The 21615-nt window shown below is 39.7% G+C and overlaps 1 protein-coding gene across 9 annotated transcripts in view; it reads left to right on the top strand.

The window, feature by feature from the left end:
• Positions 1-21615, top strand: part of WRN (WRN RecQ like helicase) — a 126702-nt gene that overhangs the window by 19655 nt on the left and 85432 nt on the right. For 5 of the 9 annotated variants that reach the window (XM_086380936.1, XM_086380933.1, XM_086380934.1 and 2 more), the window contains 6 exons: positions 2022-2123; positions 2776-2888; positions 11007-11152; positions 11662-11810; positions 12568-12717; positions 14863-14932. In XM_086380936.1, the coding sequence (XP_086237062.1) occupies positions 2034-2123; positions 2776-2888; positions 11007-11152; positions 11662-11810; positions 12568-12717; positions 14863-14932 (718 nt within the window). In that variant the 5' untranslated portion in view covers positions 2022-2033. The remainder of the gene's footprint in view (positions 1-2021; positions 2124-2775; positions 2889-11006; positions 11153-11661; positions 11811-12567; positions 12718-14862; positions 14933-21615) is intronic. The other 4 variants (XM_086380938.1, XM_086380940.1, XM_086380941.1 and 1 more) reach the window with 2 other exon arrangements.

Here is a 21615-nt window from a genome sequence, read left to right on the forward strand (position 1 = left end):
AATGTTTGATGGCAAAGTAATGTCTCTGGTTTTTGATATGCTCTCTAGGTTGGTTATAACATTTCTTCCAAGGAGCAAGCGTCTTTTAATTTCATGGCTGCAATCACCATCTGCAGTGATTTTGGAGCTCCAAAACATAGTCTGTCACTGTTTCCATTGTTTTCCCATCTATTTGCCATGAAGTGATCGGACCGGATGCCATGATCTTAGTTTTCTAAATGTTTAGTTTTAAGCCAACTTTTTTACTCTCCTCTTTCACTTTCATCAGGAAGGCTCTTTATTTCTTCTTCACTCTCTGCCATAAGGGTGGTGTCATCTGCATATCTGAGGTTTTTGATATTTCTCCTGGAAATCTTGATTCCAGCTTGTGTTTCATCCAGCATATATTTTATCTTACAACATATAATGCAGGTGGGAGTGCTAACGTTCGAGTTGTTAGTTCTGATCGACTGAACCATAGATCTTCCCCAATGCCAGACTTTGCTGATGATTCAAAGAGTACAGGCAAGCACGAAGTGCAGATGGAATATTATTTTCTTTTTGGTTTTTGGAGGAACCCCAAACTCTCACACACAGATTCTAAAAATTTCCTTTTCTTCTGCATTAGTACCAATTTATGATTTTGGATTAGCAAAATAGTTTTGAGCAGTTAAAAAAAAATTGCACAAAGGAAGTTGTCTTCATTTTGGAACTCCTCTCTGTTTTATATTATCTTTATTGTACAGCTTGCTGACTACCTCCCATTTTCCAGGAATAAATAAATCCATCATTCCAAGCTTATTTATGATAAGCAATCTAGATAGGTTAGTTATATCTGGCTAACAACATTTTCTAGATAGATGCTCTTTGGTATTTTTTGGCTAGTAGATACCAGTGATAGGTGAGCCCTGGTGGCTCAGTGGTTGAGGTCTTCCATTCCCACTTCCTCAATAGAGTGAGTGAGTTACCTTCTACTGCTGTTAACCGTTTCCTTCTCAAGGTGTAAGAGTGAGTTTGTTCTGTATGCCAGATTTGTTTGCCAAAGTAATCTTTAAAAATTTTCTTTCATACATTATTAGTGTTATCAGTTTTGGGGGTTTATGCTTGGGAAGAGGAGAACTTAATGGATACCTGCTGGATGCTGTTTAATTTCTTCAGCATTTATAATATCAATAGGGATGACAAGCTAACCCCTAATCATAAAGAGTTGCTTTGATTATTTCATGTTGATATCATGTTTCATCATAAGAATCTTCAGGTATATATTAAAATCTGCTGTGCGTTTACTAGAAATTTGAGATGTCAGGAATAAGGTTCGCGTTTGAAGAGTTTTATTAAGACCTTAAGGCCACTTCAGTTTATTGTGTAAAGTGACATGAGGAGATGGCTCTGTTTTACCTTTAACAGAGTATGTCATAGTGTTCCTAGTCTTTGTAATTCTGTAACCGTTCTTGAAGTGCAGTTTACGTTGAGGAGAGCCCTCAAAGCTCATAACAGATTTTTAAAAAATACTCCCAACGAAACTAGAGAGACTAGTTCACTTGATAGGCCAAGAGTGTAATAAAAACCCTTAATATAAAAAAGCTTTTCTGTCTTTTCAGGTAGATTTGTGAACAATTTAACAGTTTCATGAGTTTACTTAGATCTTAGGCAATATGATAAGAAAATTAAAGTTATCAAAAATTTATAAAAATTTATATACCCAGAGATTCTCATTGTGAATGAGATGAAGATTGTTTTTTGAAGAGATCAAAGTCAGAGAATAATAGAATTTAGAAACTGCTAGAAGCTTAGAATTTAGAACTCTATTAAACTGCCTCACTTATTTTAAAAAGAAGAAATACTAAATGAATGGCTTAGAGCTAGCATGTTGTTTCTTTTGCGATTCTGGCTCTTACATCCTGTGTTTGGGCCCAGATGCCACAGCTTACTTTAAATATGTATGTTTGGCTCTTCAGTCAGGTTGATTGGTCTATCTGTGGGTTTTCTTACAAAGACTGGGTTTATTAACAGAATAATTGTTCTTTGGGTTTTGCAACTAGGACCTTTTAAAGATGAGTGAACAAACGTTGGGAAGAGGAGGGCAGCGGAAACTTCCTGATTGGATGTCTGTGCAGAAGAGCTATACAGTAGAAGAAAAAAAGGTATGCAGTTCATCAGTAATTCTTTCAGATGGAAAATTTAATGTATATTTGACTGTAAACTGAGTTCATCCTCACACTTATAAACTTCAAGCCATTATTTACTTTTAGAGTTGTTGTGAATGAACCAGAACCTAGTCATTGAATGGATGAGTGGAATTAAATTTTAATTGGGTTTACAATATAAGAATTCTTATTCTGTTTTCCCTTTTTATCTAGTTCACATGGCTGGCCTTGCCAATTTGTTCCAATTCAGATTGTAATTTAGACAGTATTTATTTTGGTGAATTTTTTTATGGTCAAGTGAATTTTAAGTCCTGATGGATTTAAGCTTCACCAACCAGTCTTCAATATTTTAAGGCAACATTATTGCATCTAGAATACTAATATAATTGCAGAAAAGTATTAACAAAATAAATGCTTTTATGAAAATAGGGTAGAAGTTTGCAAGTAAATTTGTTAGAAAAATAATTTTACAGTAGGTAGCTTCATCTTTGTTAAATTGTCCATATGACTCATTAATCTATAAAGCTTTAGTTGATAAAACTTAGAGCTATTAATTTGCCATATTTCAGTGAATTTTATTATTTCAATGAATATTTATTATTTAATGTGACTTTTATTTGTGCCTTTTTGGAATTTTGTTTAACTCAAGGCATCTGTTCGGAAGAGTGTTTTGGAAGATCACCTGCCCTTCTTAGAATTCACTGGATCCACTGTGTACAGTTATGAAGCTAATGATTGTTCTTTGCTCTCAGAAGATATTAGGTAAAGATTTAAATTTCCAACTTTCATTTGAATTTGAACCTTTAGACTATAAGCCTCATGGTAGTATTTGTAAGTGTGCTGAGTTTTATAGTGGAGGTGTGTTTAGTACATAGTTATACATGTAAAATATCACTAATTCTACTTTTTAAATAAAAACTTAAAATTTCTGAATTAAATATGTAATGGCCCTGTTTGTTCATTAATAAACCTTTGTATTACTTTAGCTAATTTTTAATCTTTTCAATACTTAAGATATTATATATAGAATTACTGAACACACTAGTTTAGGAAAAACATGCAAAAGTTATTCAACCTCTAAAACGTCCCTTTCTATTTCATTAAACATACCAACATTGTAATATTGAATAGTGACTATGACTGTCTCTGTTGCATTTAATTAGCAACAATTATAGCAAATGATCCTTTAAAAGAACTTTAAAAATGATTATTAATATTTTTTAAATTGTCAAATTAGTTATCTCTAATAATCCAGTCTGGACATCTTTTTCGGGTGTTAGTTCTAAAAGGTCTTGTAGGTCTTCATAGAACCGTTCAACTTCAGCTTCTTCAGCGTTACTGGTTGGGCATAGACTTGGATTACTGTGATAGTGAATGGTTTGCCTTGGAAACGAACAGAGATCATTCTGTCGTTTTTGAGATTGCGTCCAAGCACTGCATTTCGGACTCTTTTGTTGACCATGATGGCTACTTCATTTCTTCTAAGGGATTCCTGCCCACAGTAGTAGATATAATGGTCATCTGAGTTAAATTCACCCATTCCAGTCCATTTTAGTTCGCTGATTCCTCGAATGTCAGCGTTCAGTCTTGCCATCTCCTGTTTGACCACTTCCAATTTGCCTTGATTCATGGACCTTAACATTCCCTGTTCCTATGCAGTATTGCTCTTTACAGCATCGGACGTTACTTCTATCACCAGTCACATCCACAGCTAGGTATTCTTTTTGCTTTGGCTGCATCCCTTCATTCTTTCTGCAGTTATTTCTCCACTGATCTCCAGTAGCATATTGGGCACCTACTGACCTGGGGAGTTCCTCTTTCAGTATCCTATCATTTTGCCTTTTCATACTGTTCATGGGGTTCTCAAGGCAAGAATACTGAAGTGGTTTGCCATTCCCTTCTCCAGTGGACCACATTCTGTCAGACCTGTCCACCATGACCCGCCCATCATGGGTGGCCCCACAGGCATGGCTTAGTTTCATTGAGTTAGACAAGGCTGTGGTCTGTGTGATTATTGACTAGTTTTCTGTGAATATGGTTTCAGAATGTCTACCCTCTGATGCCCTCTCGCAACACCTACCGTCTTACTTGGGTTTCTCTTACCTTGGACGTGGGGTATCTCTTCACGGCTGCTGCAGCAAAATGCAGCTGCTGCTCCTTACCTTGGACGAGGGGTATCTCCTCCCAGCTGCCCTTCCTGACCTGGAACGTGGAGTAACTCCTCTTGGCCCTCCTGCGCCCGCACAGCCACTGCTCCTTGGATGTGGGGTTGCTCCTCTTGGCCTCCACCCCTGACCTCAGGCATGGGGTAGCTATGATAGGGGACTGTAACGCAAAAGTAGGAAGTCAGGAAACACCTGGGGCAACAGGCAAATTTGGCCTTGGAATACGGAATGAAGCAGGGCAAAGGTTAATAGAGTTTTGCCAAGAGAACACACTGGTCATAGCAAAAACCCTCTTCCAACAACACGAGAGAAGACTCTACACATGGACATTACCAGATGGACAACACCAAAATCAGATTGATTATATTCTTTGCAGTCAAATATGGAGAAACTCTATACAGTCAGCAAAAACAAGACTGGGAGCTGACTGTGGCTCAGATCATGAACTCCTTATTGCCAAATTCAGACTTAAATTGAAGAAAGTGGGGGAAACCACTAGACCATTCAGGTAGGACCTAAATCAAATCCCTTATGATTACACAGTGGAAGTGAGAAATAGATTTAAGGGGCTAGATCTGATAGATAGAGTGCTTGATGAACTATGGAATGAGGTTCTTGACACTGTACAGGAGACAGGGATCAAGACCATCCCCATGGAAAAGAAATGCAAAAAAGCAAAATGGCTGTCTGGGGAGGCCTTACAAATAGCTGTGAAAAGAAGAGAAGTGAAAAGCAAAGGAGAAAAGGAAAAATATAAGCATCTGAATGCAGAGTTCCAAAGAATAGCAAGAAGAGATTAGAAAGCCTTCCTCAGCGATCAATGCAAAGAAATAGAGGAAAATAACAGAATGGGAAAGACTGAGATCTCTTCAAGAAAATTAGAGATACCAAGGGAACATTTCATGCAAAGATGGGCTCGATAAAGGACAGAAATGGTATGGACCTAACAGAAGCAGAAGATATTAAGAAGAGGTGGCAAGAATACACAGAAGAACTGTACAAAAAAGATCTTCCTGACCAAGATAATCACGATTATGTGATCACTGACCTAGAGCCAGACATCCTGGAATGTGAAGTCAAGTGGGCCTTAGAAAGCGTCACTACGAACAAAGCTAGTGGAGATGATGGAATTCCAGTTCAGCTATTTCAAATCCTGGAAGATGATGCTGTGAAAGTGCTGCACTCAATATGCCAGCAAATTTGGAAAACTCAGCAGTGGCCACAGGATTGGAAAGGATCAGTTTTCATTCCAATCCCAAAGAAAGGCAATGCCAAAGAATGCTCAAACTACCACACAATCGCACTCATCTCATACGCTAGTAAAGTAATGCTTAAAATTCTCCAAGCCAGGCTTCAGCAATATGTGAACAATGAACTTCCAGATGTTCAAGCTGGTTTTAGAAAAGGCAGAGGAACCAGAGATCAAATCGCCAACATCCAGTGGATCATGGAAAAAGCAAGAGAGTTCCAGAAAAACATCTATTTCTGCTTTATTGACTATGCCAAAGCCTTTGACTGTGTGGATCACGATAAACTGTGGAAAATTCTGAAAGAGATGGGAATACCAGACCACCTGACCTGCCTCTTGAGAAACCTGTATGTAGGTCAGGAAGCAACAGTTAGAACTGGACGTGGAACAACAGACTGGTTCCAGATAGGAAAAGGAGTACGTCAAGGCTGTATATTGCCACCCTGCTTATTTAACTTATATGCAGAGTACATCATGAGAAACGGGCTGGAGGAAACACAAGCTGGAATCAAGGTTGCCAGGAGAAATATCAATAACCTCAGATATGCAGATGACACCACCCTTATGGCAGCAAGTGAAGAGGAACTCAAAAGCCTCTTGATGAAAGTGAAAGAGGAGAGTGAAAAAGTTGGCTTAAAGCTCAACATTCAGAAAACGAAGATCATGGCATCCGGTCCCATCACTTCATGGGAAATAGATGGGGAAACAGTGGAAACAGTGGCTGACTTTAGTTTTTGGGGCTCCAAAATCACTGCACATGGTGACTGCAGCCATGAAATTAAAAGACGCTTACTCCTTGGTAGGACAGTTATGACCAACCTAGATAGCATATTGAAAAGCAGAGACATTTCTTTGCCAACAAAGGTCCGTCTAGTCAAGGCTATGGTTTTTCCAGTGGTCATGTATGGATGTGAGAGTTGGACTGTTAAGAAAGCTGAGCACTGAAGAATTGATGCTTTTGAGCTGTGGTGTTGGGGAAGACTCTTGAGAGTCCCTTGGACTGCAAGGAGATCCAACCGGTCCATTCTAAAGGAGATCAGTTCTGGATGTTCTTTTGAAGGACTGATGCTAAAGCTGAAACTCCAATACTTTGGCCACCTCATGCTTAGAGTTGACTCATTGGAAAGGAGTCTGATGCTGGGAGGGATTGGGGGCAGGAGGAGAAGGGGACGACAGAGGATGAGATGGCTGGATGGCATCACCGACTTGATGGACATGAGTTTAAGTGAACTCCGGGAGTTGGTGATGGACACGGAAGCCTGACATGCTACAATTCATGGGGTCACACAGAGTCGGACACAACTGAGACACTTAACTGAACTGAATAATCCAGTCTAAGACTCTTCAAACATTTTACAAGGAGAAGTAGTACGAGATTCCTTCAAATCTTTGATGTTAATATACTTGTATATGTATATATTTTTAATTACAGTTTACATATTGGACTTCCGTGGTGTCTCAGACAGTAAAGAATCTACCTGTAATGTGGTAAACCTGGGTTCTTTCCCTGGGTTGGAAAGATCCCCTGGAGAAGGGAATGGCTACCCACTCCAGTATTCTTGCCTGGAGAATCTGCATGGACAGTGGAGCCTGGTGGGTTACAATCCATGGGGTTGCAAAAAGTCAGACGTGACTGAGTTTAGGACTAAGCATAAACATAGCACACATTGGCTTGAAAGAAGCAGAGGTAAGTTGTTTATTAATGGTCTCCTGGTAGATGTATTGTAGAAAGAGTGGTCAGGTGAGCTTACTCCCACTGTAGTTCACTGGCTTTTTTTTGGTCTCATCAAATAGAACTAAGTTTGTCTTACAGAGAAAATAAAATCTGTTGTTTATGATTATGTATTAACTCTACAATGACAACCCACTCCAGTACTCTTGCCTGGAAAATCCCATGGACGGTGGAGCCTGGTAGGCTGCAGTCCATGGGGTCCCTTAGAGTCGGGCACGACTGAGCGACTTCACTTTCACTTTTCACTTTCATGCATTGGAGAAGGAAATGGCAACGCACTCCAGTATTCTTGCCTGGAGAATCCCAAGGACAGAGGAGCCTGGTGGGCTGCTCTCTATGGGGTCGCACAGAGTTGGACACGACTGAAGCGACTTAGCAGCAGCAGCAGCAGCAGCTACCGTCTTACCTTTAACAATGCTATAGTATGTCCTATCTGAAGGTAATAAGCCTAAGTGTCTTGAAGGGTGTAGTTCTGATGAATTGTGTTTTATGGAAGGTAAGCAAGTAGTTTGGTTTTTTTTTTTGCTTCACCTCATTCCAGGTTTTCAGCAATTTGATTATGATGTGCCTTTGTGTAGTGTGGTTTGTGTTTGTCTTGCTTGGGTGTTCAGTGAACTTGTTGGATCTGTGGATTTATAGTTTCATCATGTTTGAATAATTTCTTCAAATGTGTTTTCTCTTACATCCTGTTTTTCTCTTTTGCCACTCTATATGCGTATAGGTTACATTGCTTAATACAGCGGCTGTGTTCTTGGTCATGAGCGTCTTTGTCTTTAAAATTTTTGATTCTTTTTTTCTCTGTGCTTGGGCTCTGTCTGCAAGTTCCCTTGTTGTTTTTTTTTTTTTATTATACTGTAGTATCTGATCAGCTATTATGCCATCCTGTGAATTTAAAATCTTGTTGTATTTTTCATGTCTCGAAGCTCTATTTGTTTCTTTTTAAAAATACCTTCTATTTTGGCTCTTACCATATTCGTATTCATAAAAAGCAGAGACATTATTTTGCCAGCAAAGGTCCATCTAGTCCAGGCTGTGGTTTTTCCAGTAGTCATGTATGGAGATGAGAGTTGGACTATAGCGAAAGCTGAGCGCCGAAGAACTGATGCTTTTGAACTGTGGTTAGAGAAGACTCTTGAGAGTCCCTTGGATTGCAAGGAGATCCAACCAGTCCATCCTAAAGGAGATCAGTCCTGAGTGTTCATTGGAAGGACTGATGTTGAAGCTGAAACTCCAATACTTTGGCCACCTGCTGCAAAGAGCTGACTCATTTGAAAAGACCCTGATGCTGGGAAAGATTGAAGGTGGGAGGAGAAGGGGACGACAGAGGATGAAATGGTTGGATGGCATCACCGACTCAATGGACGTGAGTTTGGGTGAACTCCGGGAGTTGGTGATGGACAGGGAAGCCTGGCGTGCTGTGGTCCATGGGGTCGCAAAGAGTTGGACATGACTGAGCAACCGAACTGAACTGATATTCATGTTTTCTTTTAAATCTTTGAACATATTTAGCATATTTATAAAATAGCTGTGTTAATATACTCTTCTATTAATTCCATTATACTAATTATTTGTCTATTAAATGACTATTATCCTGCTTATAAGTTATGCTTTCCTGTTTCTTTTCTCATGACTGACAATTTTTGATTAGATGTTATGATCTTACCTGGTTGAATGTTAGATTTTGTTGTCTTCCTTCAAAGAAAGGAGCTTTGCTTTGTTGGGCAGTAAAGTCACCTGAAAATCAGTTTTACACTTTGAGGCTTAGTTTTAACTTTTTTAGGCCAGATGTCAGTAGCCTTTATTCTGGGCATGATTTAGTCTGTAATGGGTGTGACCTTTCTGGAGTCTTTGGTGACTGCCCCAGGTGATCGAAACGAATCTCTCTACTCCAGTTTTGCAGAACTCGATGCCTCTTACCTCTGTGTAAGCCGCAGGAGTTGTCCAGATTGCAGTTCCCTGGTTTTTCTTTTTCCAGCCTCGTAGTTTCTCTCTGTGCTTGCATGTCGTTTCCTGCCTAGCTCCCTCCTCCCCAGGACTCTGCCCACACCTTCCAGCTGCTTCGCCTCTCTGGCTCTGAACTCTGTCTTCCCAATTCCGTGCTCTGCTGTGGACTCTCCTTCCTGTTCTGTTGTCCAGAATGTTCCAGGAGGAAATCTGGGGCAGCATTTGGGTTTACACTTGATTTCCTCCCCTCAGAGAGCATAGTCCTGTAGCTCCTGTTGTCCAGTGTCTGGAAACTCTTGTTTATGCATTTTGTTTAATCTCTATTGGTTCATGGGGGAAAGTTTTTACTGATCAGTGATATTTCATCTTAGCCCAAAACAGAGGTTGAGTTTTTAAAAATTTATGAAATAGGTTTTTCACTTTTAAAAACTATGAAGCAGACAGATATAAGCAATAATTTAACACGCACCCATAGTCCTTCCACTAGCTTTGTCAAACCTTAATCTTCCTTTTCTTCAAATCTTTATTAAGACAAAACAATAAAATACAGCTGAAGCCTCGTGTATGCTCTTTCTGATTCTCTTTTGCAGTCCTCTGAGTTAACTTCTATCATGAGTTCAGTGTTTAGTATTCCCTCACATATTTTCTATAATTTTCATAATTTAGTGTCCCCGTCAATATATATACTATTACTTTGCCCATTAAGAAACTTTAAAAATAATGCTATCAAACTCTGTGTATTCTTCCACTTGACTTTTTCACTCAACACTTTATATTCTTGTGAATTTTTCTTTTTGGTTTGGTATGTGAAGTTCTATTTAAACTTTTATATAGTATTACGTTGTCTCAGTATATCATAATTTATTCACTCTCTTGTTGATGGAAATGTAGTGTTTCCATTTTTGCTAGTCAGAATAGTATTGCAATGAACATTCTTAAACATTTCTAATTATGCACATATAAGTTTCATATGTTTATGAGAAAGTCATGTCAGGTCATACAGTTCATACATCTTTAGCTAGATATCGTCAGAGTTTTTTCCAAGAGGATTATCAGTTTAAAAATTCACCAGTATGTGAGTGGTCCCATTGGCAGCTTTCTTTATCAGCATTCAGTATTGTGGAGCTTTAATTTTTGTTAGTCAGATAGATGTGAAATTGTAAAGGTTCAATTTACATTTCTCTGACTTCAGAGGAGATTTTGTGCCTTCATGTATATATTTGAATGTATTGGCCATTTGGATTTCCTTTGGGGAATTACGTGCTCAGTCGGTCAGTTGTGTCCGACTCTCTATGATCCCATGGACAGTAGCCCACCAGGCTTCTCTGTCTATGGAATTTTCCAGGCAAGAATAGTGGAGTGGGTTGCTGTTTGCTACTCCAGGGGATGATCTTCCCAATGCAGGGACTGAACCCCAGCTCTCGCGTTTCTTGTGTTGGCACTCAGATTCTTTTCCACTACACCACCTGGGAAACCCTCCTTTGGGGAGGGTTCATATTCCCCCCGCCCCCTTTTTTTAAACTGGATTATTTATCTTTTTTGTATTGACTTTTCAAGGAATTTTTTAGTATTGGGTTGGTGAAAAAGTTCATTTGGGTTTTTCTGTAACATCTTGTGGAAAAACCAGAATGAACTGTTTGGCTAACCCAATATTTTCTGACTTATCAGTTGTATGTATTACGATATCCTTTACAGTCTGTGGCTTGTCTTTTAACATGTTAAATGATGTCTTCAGTGATGCAGAAATTAAAATTTTAATTAAATAACTTATTTTATTTTCCCCCCTTTAGCATGAGTCTCTCTGATGGAGATGTGGTCGGATTTGACATCGAGTGGCCACCAGCATACAAGAAAGGGACACTGAGCAGAGTGGCCCTCATTCAGCTGTGTGTGGCAGAGAGCAAGTGCTACTTGTTTCATATTTCTTCTATGTCAGGTTGGTATCTCTTGTATTTGTTTCATTTTTATATGGTAGATAATTGTATTATGTCAACTTTGTCCATATGAAATTAAGCTCTTGAATTAACGTGTGCCTCTCTCATCACCTTATATTTAAGTATTTAAATTTTAAGTTTTCACTCATATCCCTGTTTTATTTAATTTTCATGTCATATCTGTCAGTCAATGATGATATTAGTCCTGTTTCACAGGGTGGAGAACTGAAGTGCAGAGGGGCTAAATGTTAGTGATAATACAGTTATTAGCATTTAAATTAGTTGTTTTTCTTGTCATTTATCAGTCAGGACTTTTTGCTTTAGGTGAAAAAAAAAAGCTCTCAAAAACATTCAAGGTAAGTGTTGGTTTCTGAATTTAAACACAAATTTAAATATAAACATAAAATGTGTATGAAGTAGAACATAAATTTGTCATGTTTGATAGAACCTATGGAAATAAATATTATATATTATATAAATATTATATAAACATTAATATAAAAAATTATAGGTTTCCCTCAGGGACTAAAAATGTTGCTTGAAAATGAAGCAATTAAAAAGGCAGGTGTGGGAATTGAACAAGATCAGTGGAAACTTCTACGTGACTTTGATATCAACTTGAAGAGTATTGTGGAGCTGACAGATGTTGCCAATGAAAAGGTAGACATAATACATATATTATTTTCAGAATAAAAACAAAATAAATTTGTGTTTTACAGAATGTCCCTTCTGACTGTTAGATATTTTTTTTGAGAGCATATTTTAAGCTACGTAATGTTTTTAGAAAAAAAGAAGTCCCTAATGCATGTCTCATAATGAAAACTTTCAGTTCTAATCGGTTGCCTTAGCAAATAGTTTCTTTAAGCAAGCACCCTCTCCCATATTTAGTACTGTTTCACTTTGTTTTATATATTTGTGAATTTAATTATTATATTTAAAGTTTCTCTCTTTAACCCATCTATATCGATATCCCCTGTTTTTTTTTTGACGTGAACATAATGCAGCTTTTGTGGTGTGATCCTCTTAGTGGAAGTTTGACCATCATTTCCATGGCCCATATTTCATATATTTTATTAATGTAGTCATTTAAGTTACATTCTCACGTTAGCCAAGTGTTCATTTGGCTGAGAAGTAGGAAAATCACCAACCTATTCAACTTTTGTCCATGAATGATACTTTGACAGTCCTAGAATTTTAATACCTACATTGAGGAAATGATAGAATTACATTCTTGTAAGGTAGACTGCAAATGAGGTTTTTAGTGACTGGAAATCTACTAAGGACTATCTCTGCCTTATATTTTGGTGTAACATTTTCAACTTTACATGTGACATGGTCGTTTGGTATCGGTTAGAAATATCTAAGAATAAAAGGAAAGAAATAACTTCTCCTGAGTTGATTTTTCCATTATTTTTAGCTGAAATGTATAGAGACCTGGAGCCTCAATGGTTTGGTTAAATACCTCTTTGGTAAACAGCTTCTGAAAGACCGGTCTATCCGCTGTAGCAACTGGAGTAGGTTTCCCCTCACTGAGGACCAGAAAGTCTATGCAGCCACTGATGCTTATGTATGTACCAAAGATCTTTTTCAAAAATTAATTTTTATTAGAATACAGTTGCTTTACAATGTTATGTTAGTTTCTGCTGCTGCTGCTGCTAAGTCGCTTCAGTCGTGTCCGACTCTGTGTGACCCCATAGACGGCAGCCCACCAGGCTCCCCTGTCCCTGGGATTCTCCAGGTAAGAATACTGGAGTGGGTTGCCATTTCCTTCTCCATATGTTAGTGTCTACTGTATAGCAAATGAATCAGCCATACATATACACACATCCCCTCTTTTTTGAATTTCCCTCCCATTTAGGTCATCACAGAGCATTGAGTAGAGTTTCCTGTGCTCTACAGTAGGCTCTCATTAGTCATCTGTTTTATACTTAGTAACCATGAAATTAAAAGACGTGTGCTCTGTGGAAGAAAAGCTATGATGAACCTAGAAAGTGTATTAAAATGCAGAGATATCACTTTGCCAGCAAAGGTTCATGTAGTCAAAGCTATGGTTTTTCCAAAATAGTCATGTATGTATATGAGAGTTGGACCATAACGAAGGCTGAGCACTGAAGAATTGATGCTTTTGAATTATCAAAAGCTGGAGAAGACTCTTGAGAGTCCCTTGGATAGTGAGGAGATGAACCCAGTCAGTCCTAAAGGAAATCAATCCTGAATATTTATTGGAAGGACTGATGCTGAAGCTGAAGCTCTAGTACTTTGGCAACCTGATGCAAACAGCCGACTTGCTGGAAAAGGCGCTGATGCTGGGAAAGATTGAGGGCAGGAGACGAAGGGGACGACAGAGGATGAAATGGTTGGATGGCATCACTAACTCAATGGACATGAGTTTGAACAAACTCTGGAAGATAGGGAAGTCTGGAATGCTGTAGTCCATGGGGTCATAAACAGTCGGACACGACTTACCAACTGAGCAACAACAAATCAACACTGTATATATGTCAGTCTGAATCTTCATTCATCCCATCCCCCTCCTAAGATCTTTAGACTACAATCTATTTTCTAAACTTTATAATAAATTACCTTATAAAATTTTTATTGTATAAACTAAAATGTTTTAAGTTGGGCATTAAAAATGCTTAGGTAGAAATTTAGTGAAATTGTTAATTCTAAATATTAATTAGCAAGTATCAATAGATTGTAATGCTTGTTATTTTTATCATCATGAAGCAAAAATAATGTCCAATTTTTATGTGAAAAAAAATGAGTTCTTTGAAAACATGAGAGGACAGTAAGCTCAGACTGAATAAGCACAAATGGTGTTGATGATGTATTTGATTATAAGCCACTTCAGAATAAAAATAACTACAATGCAGTTTCTGTATCAAAACTGGCCTTATTTCTTACAGTTATATTTAAAATGCAGTAAAAATTTAGAAAATTGGCCCCACAATTAGCTCTCCACTGCTGTTAGTCAGATGATTTTTATAGTTACCTATTTGTACATAGTGAAATTAGGGCTTATCGATCTATCTATACATACATATGTATATATAGCACTCTTTTCTTTTTCCCTAAAAGTCTTATTTTATGGCCTAATAGACTTTTCCCCCCAAGCTAATATCTTGTTTCTTTTCTTTGCATCTACTTTTAGAAATGGGAGCTGCTTTTATTTATAACCAGAAGAAAATTCATCTGTGTGGGGGAAATAAAAAGATAATTTTCCTTTATATTTTGTTTAAAATAGAAAACTTTTTGAGAACTAATCCAAGTTCTGTAGCATTTGTGAGTCATGAGAACTCTGTGTGACTTGATTGTTCCTATTTACAGTAGCGAGCTGGGGGACTGTGTATACACTGACCAGCGGCTCATAATGAGATGATGGGAAATGGACATCTGTATCATACGGTTGTCTCGTACTTGATTATATTTTGTTAGATTCCGTTTATAAGGTATTTGATTTTGGTACTTGCTCATAATACTGGAGGTTAAAATGAGAAAATTTTTATTTTAAAGCTGTGTCACTTTCTCCATTCTCACAATGGGTGTGGTGAGTAAATGAAGACAGTTAGATCTTTGTTTAACTTAAAGGGCTGCATTCAGCTTCTTGGCTGCTTTGGGAATTATTGTTTTTAATTTTTGTAAAGGTGAGGCATCAAATTTTATTTTGGTGATTTTAGCATACTGTTTTCACCTTTCTGTTTTCCTACAGGCTGGTTTCATCATTTATCAAAAATTAGCAAATTTGAGTGATCCTGTACAAATATTTGTCAAGAGTAAAGGTATGTTATGGTCTAAAAATAAAAGGTAAAATTTGAATTTGCTCATGTGTGAGGTTAAGCTCCAAAAGCACAAATTTTCTCACATGTGTATTTAGCATTATTACAGCGTGTTGGTTGTCTGAGGATCAGGATGAGGTCTGCTTGGCCAAAGCTTAGGGTTTCAAGCATGTTACTGTGTCAAAGCAGCACTTACTACTTATCCTTTGTAGCACTGCTGTTCATGAGGCTTCTAGAGTTGGGATTTTGTAGCTTGGAGGACATCAGTGATACAAACAGCCGCCTCTCAGCCTGGAGATTATACATCTTTGCTATAAATATTTGGGCTCCGTGGGTGGCACAGTTGGTAAAGATCTGCCTGCCAATGCAGGAGATGGGAGATTCGATCCCTTGGTCGAGAAGATGCCCTCGAGAGAAGGCAATGGCAGAAGGAAATGGCAACACACTCTAGTATTCTTGCCTGGAAAATTCCATGGATAGAGGAGTCTGGTGGGCTGCAGTCTGTGGGGTCACAAAGAATCAGACATGACTGAATGACTGAGCAGAGTGCTCTGGTTTAAATTTCTAAATTTTCCCCAGGATGCGATAATTCTGTTTTTTCTGCTAAAAGAATGGCCACTTGCAGCTTTCAAGTTCGGCCCTCAGATCTCTTGCTAGGTCAGTGATGGCAGATCTGCTTATATAGTGTCACGTAGGCCAGTGGCGGAATCCCAGCCACGTGACCTGCAATTTACTTGTTTCTTGTGTTTGGGAAGTGAGTGATGGCATAATACCTGTTTCACAGAGTAGCTGTTGAACTCATACTAAGCACCCATACTGATCTCTGTATAGTTGTTATTCTTGTAGCTTCCTTTTAGAGATTTTAAATAATTGTGTTTGTGAAGGTTTTAGTTAAATGAGGTGATTTTGCCAAACTTTTAAAAATATGGCATGACCTCCTTATAAAAAATTATATAATATCCTTCATAGCTGTTATTGAGAAGGAATCCATACCCTCTGTGGGTGACCCTCCTTTACACGTTAAGGAAGATTTCTTATACTTTCTCTCGTTGGAAGGCCACATCTGTTGAGTGCCTGCTGGCTTTCTGTTGGCAGTTGTATGGTGGCTGGAAATTACCTTGATAACTGAGGCAGATGATATGTTTTTGAAGCTGGTGTAGAGAACAATATATAAGAGCTTATTTAACTCAGAATTCAACAGAGGGATTCGTGATTTTCTGATTTTGTGGTTTACAAGATTGCTTGTAGGTTACGCTTGCTATTTTGTGTCTGATGAAAATGCTTCTGAGGACTGTAAGATATTTCTCAAGTAAAGTAGCATATGTTTTATAAGTTTTTATGGAAGTCCTGATTCCTGTCATTGCAATATTGCATTCTTTGACCCTCACTTTTATTCTCTGTTATGTTATTTGTTTAAGTGTGTTGTGACATCTGAAGGGAAATTACTTGACTAGGATTCCAGTGAATTGTAACTAACATTACCATTCCTTTTTTTCCTCCCTCCTTTCATCCCTCCTTCTTTCTTTCCTTTCTTCCTCCCTCCCTCCCTCCTTCTCTTCTTTCCTTCTTGTTACTAAACCAGCAGTGTCAACCTCACCTTTCTCAAATATAGACGTATATATAGATGATATTTTCAAATGATATTTTCAAAACTTTCGGTTTTTATTATGTTTTTTTCTTTTACTAAAAAATAAAAGAAGATTAGAATCTAATATTATTCAGCCCATTATAAATGGAGAGCCAGCAGTGAACAAGACAGGCATGGTCTGTCTCCTGAGGGGGGAAACCTACAGCTTTATGGGGATATAGGTGAACACCAAAAACAAGGGCACTGTAGGAAGATGAGGCTTATGATGTGGGGGAAAAAGGTGTTATGGCTGGCATATAGAGGTGCCCAGTGAATATTTGGAGGTATTAGAGAATATTTTCTGGAAGAAGTGATGTTTATGGCAAGATCTTAAATATGAGCAGGAGTTAGCTGGCGGAAGACTAGAGGAGGAGTGTCAAAGGCACAGGCAACGGCAGCTGCCCAGTTTCAGGAGGAAGAGGTGTCTAGGCAAGTGAGAGCAGTTTGGTACAGTCAGCTGTTGAACATGACAGGGTAAGGGATAGAGGAGAGGCAGGGGCTTTCATTTCCTCCTAAGAGCTGTTGAGAGTTTTAAACAAGAATGACATGCGTTACATTAAAAAAAGTAGAACTTGGGCTGTGAAGCAGAATATTGATTCTGGACGGCAAGGGTCACAGTGTGAGACCTGTTAGGGTGATGTGCCCATAATCCAAGTGAAAGGTGATGGTGACGTGGCTTGGCTTGGTTGCATTGTGAAAGGAGAGAAGTGGGTAATGCAGAGTACATTTAAGAGAGCAGTAGAATCAACAGGATTTAATGTGACGGTGTGAGCCACGTGCACGGATCAGTCCTGTGTTGTCAGCGTGAGCAGCAGGGTTGAGAAACATTGAGGGCAAGGAGTCAGATTTGGGGTCAAGGGGTTGTACAGTTGATTCTAGACACGTTAATGGAAGGAAGCCTGCGAAATAGCAAAGTGGAGGTGGTAGCCAGTAGGCTCTTAGATATACAGCCTGTTAACTCAGAGGATGATTGGAGTTAAAGAATTAGGAGTTCTAGGTAAAGAACTGGGGCTAAGAGTCTCAAGGAACTCTCAGTATTCCATGTTTGCGTGAGGAGGGGAACCTAGAGGAGTTGCCATGGGCATGGAGGGAAATGAGGAGGTGGACTTGCGGCAGGCCAAGTAAAGGACATGTGTTACAGAGGAGGGCGTTACCCACTGTTTAAATTTTCTTGCGAGTTTGAGAAACTGAGGACTTAGAGTTAGTTCTTGGGTTTGACAATGTGGCAGTCGTTGGTAACCTTTTACTACAGCCGCTTTGGTAGACTGGGTGACAAAAGACTGTATTGAGGGGACAGTGGTCATTGGGACACAAGAAAGGGAGGGAGGCTTGGGTACCGTGAAGGTCCCATAACCGGAGCCAGAATGGAGTAGTGGAATGACGTGGGTGGAAATTGCATTAGCGTGAGTAGAGGCCTGCGATCTAAGGAAAGTGAGAAAGCACCTGTAAACATTTTTTTTTTTTGGTAAAGAAGCTTGGTTCAGAAAGGGACTATTTATTCATTTATTCATGTAGCAGATTTGTTGGAGGTTTATTAGGCATCAGGCACTGTACCACTTGCTGAGGAAAGTGCACTGAACCAAACAGACCAAACCTTCACTTTGTGTGTCTGAGTGATGGAATGAGCCACGTGGATGCCTGAAGGGAGAACATAGAAGGCGTGAGGGGAAGAGAGAGCAAAGCTGTGAGGGACGGTGAGTGTAACCGAGATGAAATGAACAAGGGTGAGAGGAGTCGGAAATGAGGCCAGAAAGGTAGCTTGGGCCAGATCATTTGGGGCTTATAGGCTGTGAATCTGACTTCATATTTTATTAATTAAATACAAGGATGAGTGATGGGAAATACTTTAAGGATTTGGAGTAGCAGCATGATGTGATTAAATATTTATCTCAAAAGGATTTTTCTGGCTGCTACAGGAGGGTAAGTATTTAGGCAGGGAAATCGCTTTGGAGGCTATTATAATAATCCAAGCAAGAGATGATTGGATTGAGCTGGTGGCAGCAGAGGGGGTGAGAAGCGGTAGATATGTATATATTTGCTGATGAATTCTCTGTGGGGAGTGAGACATAAAGGTGTTTTGGTCGGATCCACTGAGCGAATGCAAGGGTCAGTCACAGTGAAAGATAATGAGAAGAGCAGGTTTGGGTAAGAAAAATCTGGATTCCAGTTTTGGTCACTTCCCAGATGGCTCAGTGGTAAAAGAAACCTGCAATGCAGGAGACACCGGTTTGACCCCTGGGTCGGGAAGATCCCTGGAGGGGAAAATGGCAACCCACAGAGGAGCCTGACGGGCTATAGTCCATGAGGTCGCAAAGAGCTGGGCACGACTGAGTGACTGAGAACACATCTGTGCTAAGTTTTAGATGTTTATCATCACCCAAGGAGATATCTTAGTTGGGAACGTGATTCTGGAGTTTGGAGGGAAGACAGGTTGGAGCTGTAACTTTGTCGTCAGTATACAGATGGCAGTTAAGCTTGAGAAGATAAAATAGGAAGCGAGTGGAATAAAGAATAGAAGAGGCCCACATATTAGCATCAAGGGCACACCAGCCTCTAGAGGTCAGGAAGACATGGAGAGTATAGCGAAGAGGCCTGTGAAGGGGTGGTGATGAAGGAGGAAGCATAGGAGGGGCAGTGTTCAGAAGCCAGCCAATGCTGTGAGCTGGAGCAAATTATCAACTGTTTTAAATGCCTCTGAGAGTTTGAGATGTTGCTGTTGTTGTTCAGTCACTCAAGTTGTGTCCAACTCTTTTCGACCCCATGGACTTCAGCATGCCAGGCTTTCCTGTCCTTCACTATCTCCTGGAGTTTGCTCAAACTCAAGTCCATTGAGAAGGTGATGCCATCCAACCATCTCATCCTCTGTCGTCCCCTTCTCCTCTTGCCCTCAGTCTTTCCCATCATCAGGGTCTTTTCCAGTGAGTTGGCTATTCACATCAGGTGGCTAAAGTATTGGAGCTTCAGCTTCAGCATCAGTCCTTCCAGTGAATATTCCAATGAAAGAGTGAGATGAACAACTTGGATGAACTGATTTGGCTATGTGGAGGCCATTGTAACCTTTCCATGAATAGCTTTTGGAAAAAGCTCAGTGGCAGGCAGTCAGCTTAGGAGAAAATGGCATTAGAAAGTTGAAGACAGTGAGTGTGGACCGCTCTTTCTTTCAAGGAATTTTGCTGTAAATGGGAGTTGTGATACGAATTAGCAATTAGCAGATTGGTGGCGGGAAGATGAGATAGTTCTCTTTTTGTTTCTGTTTTCTTAGTGAAGTAAGAGACAAAGTTGTTCTCTGACTAAAAGGAGGGACAAGTGCTGGAGGTGTTGGAAGCATGAAGAGAAAGAAAGAAGTATGGTACAGTCCTCTTGAGAGTGGGAAAGTGGGAAATGTAGAATAATTAACAGTCATTACTGAGGGTCCATGGGGTGTGTGCATGAATTGAAAGCAAAATATCACCCTCGTAACTGTGGTTTATTTTCGACTGTAGTCAACTGCTTGGGTATGGGCATCAAGTATGTGCCATGGAAGAAGGAAGGAACAAAAGAGTTGAGTCCACAGGAGCAAATGGTTAATATGGGTAAGGGAGGAGAATAAGGCATGGGGTGTGGGGAGCGGCGAGAAGAAGAATGGGTAAGGAAAAGGCAGAAGGCCAGTGGGCTTGGTTCTGAAAGTGCAAGAACTGTTGTATTGCAGAAGTCATGCTGGTGTTCAGAGGATGGAATGCTTGCAGTTGGCGTTTTGGAAGTGATGACTTTATTGACAGTTTTAAGATCAAGGGTATGGTTATGGGCTTCCCTGGTAGCTCACGTGAGAATAAAGAATCCACCTGGAATGCAGGAGACCCCGGTTTGATTCTTGGGTCGGAAGATTCCCTGGAGGAGGGGAGGACAACCCACTCCAGTATTCTTGGGCTTCCTTGGTGGCTCAGACGGTAAAGCATTCGCCTGCAATGTAGGAGACCTGGGTTCGATCCCTGGGTTGGGAAGATCCCCTGGAGGAGGGTATGGCAACCCACTCCAGTTTTCTTGCCTGGAGAATCCCCATGGGCAGAGGAGCCTGGCCATCTACAGTCCATGGGATTGCAAAGAGGCAGACACAACTGAGCGACTAAGCACAGCACATGGTTATGGGAAGGGTGGCTGAGACCAGTTGAGGAAAAGATGGCTGGAAATGGAGGGACTGAGGAACTGAAAAGGCCACATTCTTAGGCAGAGAGTTTCTGTGAATTTCGAAATCACTAGGAGTTATCACAGCAATAGAGGGAAGAAAGAGACAGTGAACCAAGTGCTGAAATCTTTTCAGTGATGTGATTTTGAGATCACAAGATAACTGCAACTAGTAGGAATAGCTGATGATGTAATCCAATGTCCAGTGCTTCAGAGGAGCTGGACTTGTTGAAGGACACAAGAAGTGGTGATGAAGAGTAGAAATTGTAAGCAGGGGAGGGGTTTGGGAAAGTGGGCAAGTTAGGTGGTGTTGGCGGAGACACTATCTCATTCATTTAGACAGAATGAAGCTGAAAGTTCGGAAGGTGATCACTTATGAATGAGAAAGGCTTGCATTTTATTTTGTGACGACTGGTAATGAGGACAGTGAGGAGTATCTGTCGGGTAAGGTTATGTTTACCAAGCTGTTTTAGTAAGTAGCGTCCCATATGGTGGTGTGTTGGTTTCTGATGTTGAAACAGTGCAGGTGAGATCAGAGTCTCATTTCTACCTTCACCTTCTGCCAAGGTTGAGAACCACTGGGTTGTAATATGTATGAATGCAGATCAGTTAGAATTTAGTCTAAGATTTTAAAGAACAGAAATTTGGAAGGGAAATAAAGTGATTGAGGTGATTTTGGGATAGGTTAAGGAAGTCTTTTTGTTGCAGTTCATTTAAAGAAACAATGAAAATTTAAGCCCTAATAGTGTTCTTGCCACCCAATTCCAGTACTCTTGCCTGGAGAATCCCATGGATGGAGGAGCCTGGTAGGCTACAGTCCATGGGGTCGCTAAGAGTTGGACACGACTGAGCGACTTCACTTTCACCTATCACTTTCATGCATTGGAGAAGGAAATGG

This window comes from Bos grunniens, chromosome 27 (genome assembly GCF_055505025.1).
Source record: "Bos grunniens cultivar Pamir isolate PY7600 chromosome 27, Bosgru_T2T1.0, whole genome shotgun sequence".
NCBI classification, from domain to species: Eukaryota; Metazoa; Chordata; class Mammalia; order Artiodactyla; family Bovidae; genus Bos; species Bos grunniens.